At 50.2% G+C, this 4305-nt stretch overlaps 1 protein-coding gene across 1 annotated transcript; it reads left to right on the forward strand.

The window, feature by feature from the left end:
- Positions 1-779: 779 nt before the first annotated feature.
- On the forward strand, positions 780-3596 carry PRR13 (proline rich 13). The gene is made up of 4 exons (XM_045800927.2): positions 780-967; positions 1422-1460; positions 1824-2188; positions 3402-3596. Exons 2-4 carry the CDS (start codon positions 1442-1444, stop codon positions 3444-3446), a joined length of 429 nt encoding a protein of 142 aa, XP_045656883.2. The 5' UTR covers positions 780-967; positions 1422-1441; the 3' UTR covers positions 3447-3596.
- The last annotated feature ends 709 nt before the right edge of the window (positions 3597-4305 follow it).

Below are 4305 nucleotides of genomic sequence, written 5' to 3' on the forward strand. Positions count from 1 at the left end.
ATGGTTTTCTATGTTTATTAAATCAAGCTTATTAATTGTGATTTTTTTTTTTTTTTAAAGAGGCCATTGCAGCAATCCAGTCGAGATGATGACAGGTTGGAAGCAGGGAAGATGGAGAGAAGTGGAAGGAATTCAGATTTATTTGGGAGACAAAACGAACTCTTCGTGGTGTTGGAAGGGGACAAGGGAAAGGTGAAGGAGAGAGCCATCAAGGATGACCTCCTTGGTTTCTGCCTTTCGCAATTCGACAGATGGCAGAGGTATGCAACTGAGACAGGGAATCCTACGAGGGATTAGGAAATCTCTGTATTTCCCCCGAGAATGTTTCTTTACTTTCCACGGCGGATAAGAGGAAGGTGGCGAAATTGAGGCGTGGGGTTGAGACTCAGCAGCTCTCCGCCCTCTCTTAAGCGCTCTGCATATATTCGTGGTACGATGCTTACCACGGTGTATTACTCACCTTACAAAGTGTCGCACCCACCGGTCTAGGAGCTCAGAGGGCACACGCTGAGCTTCCCGCCCGCCTCTCCAGGGACTTTGCCCAGAAACTGACTCCACCCCTTTCTAGGGCTCTATTGGCCCCGCCCCCAGGGATTTCCGGCCCGCCCACTCCTCTGCATCCGCCTAGTCCCCAGCAGAGCCCCGCTCCACCCCTATTGCGACCGTTGTCCTCCAGCCTTGCTGGGACTAGAGTGATTGACGAGTGTGTTCTCCAATCACTACGCCGAAAGACCAAGTGATTGCCAATTAGGCGGTTGCAGAGGCGGGTGCTGAAGCCTAGGGTTGGGGGTGACCAGGAAGTGAGAACCGAGGATGAGTCAAGCCCAGGCTGTGGTGTAAAGGTGACGGGGCATCCGGATTCCCCAATTTCCTCCTTTCCTCGTCCCTAGGTCAGGGGTGCCTTCGCAACTAGGATCCAGGATCTCCATTTGGCCTTTTTAATGTGGAAGGGGGTGTGTCTACATAAGTAAGCAGTTGAGGTTCTTTTCTGAACTCCTTCTCCGTTTCGCCGAGAGGCGGGTCTATCTCGTCGCCTGGGGGTCCTGGTTCCCTCTCCGACTCCCGGGGTGGGGGCGCTGCAATTGTTTAAGATCCTTCCGTAGCCTGTGCGTGGTGAAAGTCTTCCGGACTCAGTCCCGGAAAGGGAGGTGAGGGATGAGGACCGGGAGGACTTTGCCCCTCTCCTGAGGCGTTAGAGACCTCCAGCTGCGGCCAGAGGTAGTAAGTATAAGGTGGAGGGGCCCTGGGAGCTAGATCCCGGTAGTTAGGAAAGTAGGGGGGAAAATAGGTGCTGAGGGCGAAGGAACGGGTGGAAAAAAAATATTTATGTGGAGGTCGTGGTAGTTCTCGGAGTCTCTCCGAGAGGGGCTTGCTTCCACCTCGGCGCCATCAGCTTTTTGCCTTCCTTTCTTTCTCCTCAGGCTAGAGGAAACACCTGAACATGTGGAATCCCAATGCCGGTAGGTGTTTGGGGGGATCTCTTTTCCCACCGCAACCCCTCAACCTCCAGATGAGCCCCACAATAGGAAGTTTCTGTCGGTTTTTCCTCCCGCTCTCCCACCTGCCAAGCAGTCAAACCACAGCTGACCGATGCTTCTCTCTCCTTAGACTTCCCTCTCTCCCCAGCCCTACCAGAGCTCTGAGCTTTGCTCTACTCTGCGGGTTTGTCTCCCCTCCGCCCCATTCTCCTTCCTCACCTTTGCATTTCCCTTTAAGTATTGAGTGAGAAACTGAATCCTCTTTTTTTTTTTTTTTTGTCCTTGTTTGTTGTCAGAGGCTCTGAGCTGTTCTAATCTTCATTTATTCTTTGCTTCTTCCACCAGGGCAGCCAGGACCAAATCCATATCCTCCTAACATCGGGTACCCTGAAGGTTCCAATCCTGCCCATCCACCGCCTGTAAATCCTCCCTATCCTCCAGGCTCCTTTCCAACTCCCCCAGGAGCTCCCCAGGGGAATCCAGCTTTCCCCCCAGGTGGGCCCCCTCATCCTGTGCCGCAACCGGGGTATCCAGGATGCCAACCCCTAGGTCCCTACCCACCTCCCTACCCACCACCTGGTCCTGGCATGCCTCTTGTGAATCCCGTGGCACCCGGCATGGTAGGACCGGGAATGGTGATGGACAAGAAGATGCGGAAGAAAATGAAGAAAGCTCATAAAAAGATGCACAAACACCACAAACATGGCAAGGTCAGTGCCCTCTGGAGCCTGGCTAGGAAGGGGTGCCCCCACAGAGGGACTAGGCTGGCAGGGGTGGGCAAGGGGGATCTGCAGTCTGAGGACATGGAGCAGCCATCGTTTTGCTCTGGTAGATGGTTCTTCTTTGGAAAGTATTCCCACTGGTAAGAATCTGATTATCTTGAAATAATTAGGCTAATTGGGCCTTCTGTTAAGGAGGGGCTACACTGAGCCTTAGAAGAGATAACAGAATCAAAAGCCCTTCCTGTCTGTTTTCCCTCTCCCAGAACTTCTGCTCCACTCCCATCCCCAGAAGCTTGTTTGTTTTAGCAAGTTAGACAGACCCACCTTCAGTGTTCTCAAGGTTTTGTGTTAATTACAGGGACCTTTTTGTCCTACCACCCAGCAGGACTCTCATTGACTCTCAGCCTCAAACAAAACCTAAATTTCGTGCTCAGCCCCAAGGCGAGTAATCTTCGTTCTAGAAGAGTGTTAACTAACAAGTAGCTCTGGAAGGACAGAACCAGCCTGGATCTTGTGGAGGCCTTAATTTACATTTTACTGCCTAGTGTGTATTTGCCTTGGGGCTGTGGGCCCTACTTCCTGGTTCTGGAGGTTTGGCGTAAGTTTGGAGAGAAGGAATGGTGAGATTGAATGGAGGGAGAAATTACCCCGGAGAGACTCAAAAATGTTTTTGATGACAGTTGCTGGGAGTGTGCGTGTAAAGAACCTTGACTAGTACTCTCCCCACCTTCTCTCCCACCTTCCTCACTCTCTCCCATTTGGGGCTTAAAAGTAGAGCTAGATGGGCACCCAGATGCTGGTTCTGCTCACTTGCCTTAGACCCATAGCTACGTGAACTTTCCATGCAGCCAACCAGTAAGCATTTGTAAGGCCGCAGCTGTCTTCTAGCACTGTACTACGCTGGCATCAATAATTTATTCCTTGCCCAGGCCCTGGCTCAGGTAAAGAAAGTTGGAAACATGCTCCAGGTGCAGGATTAAGTTCTGTGCTCTGATTAGGAGGATTTAATCCATTCCTGTATGTTCACTGCTGAAGGAAATGTTTGCTTTTGCTGTTTAAGGGACAGTCTGTTTCAAGAGTCCTGACCTTCTTAGGAAGCAAGGGGTGCTTGGGTGGAGGGGTAGAGCACCAAAGAATGTTCCACGGAGTGATCAAAGGTCATTGGATCTGATGCTGTCTCCTTTCCCATTTCCCGTTACAGCATTCCTCCTCCTCCTCCTCCTCTTCCAGCAGTGACTCTGACTGAATACAGGGCCTGGACCCTTCCCTCAAGCCTCTCCAGTTCCGCTCTCCCATCAAGCTTCAGATGCCATCTTGTACTGGGGAAAATTAGCCCTTGTGCCCCTTCTCCCTCATCCCCCAATCTGAGCCTTCCTCTGCTGTTCAGCCCTAACTGGCTAGGGAAAATGGGAAAAGAATTACCATGGGCTAGCAAAGACCGTCTTCTCACTACTTGGGTAGAACTTTTAGCTGATGAGTTTAGCAGGAGAACTATTTCTGGAGGATGGTGAGACCTTGGAGCTTAATGCTGAAGATGAGTTTAAGATCTGTAAAATACGATTTTTTAAAAACTTTCTTTTGTAATACGTGTAGTTGGGAGGTGTTGTGGAAATCTAATTATGGAAAAAAGGAAACTGTGCCGTTTTTGTAATGGTGGCTGGCATACTTTGGTGATTAGTGGCAAATAGATATTTCCCAGCCGCCTTTATTGATTGTACTGACTGTAAGGCTGCTGGGAGGTGGCGTCCGTTTGGTTGATAAGCTCTGCTTTTCCTTTTTGGAATCTCACTCCTTAGCTCAGTAGACTGGCTTAGGTCCTTCTCAGTCTCCACCTCTCAGTCCAAATAAAGCTTCTTTTCCTGGTCTCTGTTCACCTGTGCCGTTACCTTGGTTGGGCCCAGTACATTCTACTACTTCTGCTGCCCTTCCACAGACCCTCCAAAGTGTATCAGTTTTACAGTAAGGAACCAGAGTGTCAGTGAGGAAGACACCATATGTGCCTATGTTTCCTAAGTGGGAGGAACCTTAAGAATTCGTTCAGGCTACTGGGATGGATCCTTACTGTCTTCCCTTCAATGAAAATACAGGTCTTTAGCATAAGTTTT

Source organism: Ursus americanus, chromosome 25, assembly GCF_024610735.1.
Source record: "Ursus americanus isolate L20-20 chromosome 25, mUrsAme1.1.p, whole genome shotgun sequence".
Lineage (NCBI taxonomy): Eukaryota > Metazoa > Chordata > Mammalia > Carnivora > Ursidae > Ursus > Ursus americanus.

What these genes read in the sequence shown, in the direction of transcription:
- PRR13 (XM_045800927.2), top strand. An exon ending in AACACCACAAACATGGCAAG is followed by an intron (nt 2,189 to 3,401) that starts GTCAGTGCCCTC and finishes TTCCCGTTACAG; the next exon opens with CATTCCTCCTCCTCCTCCTC.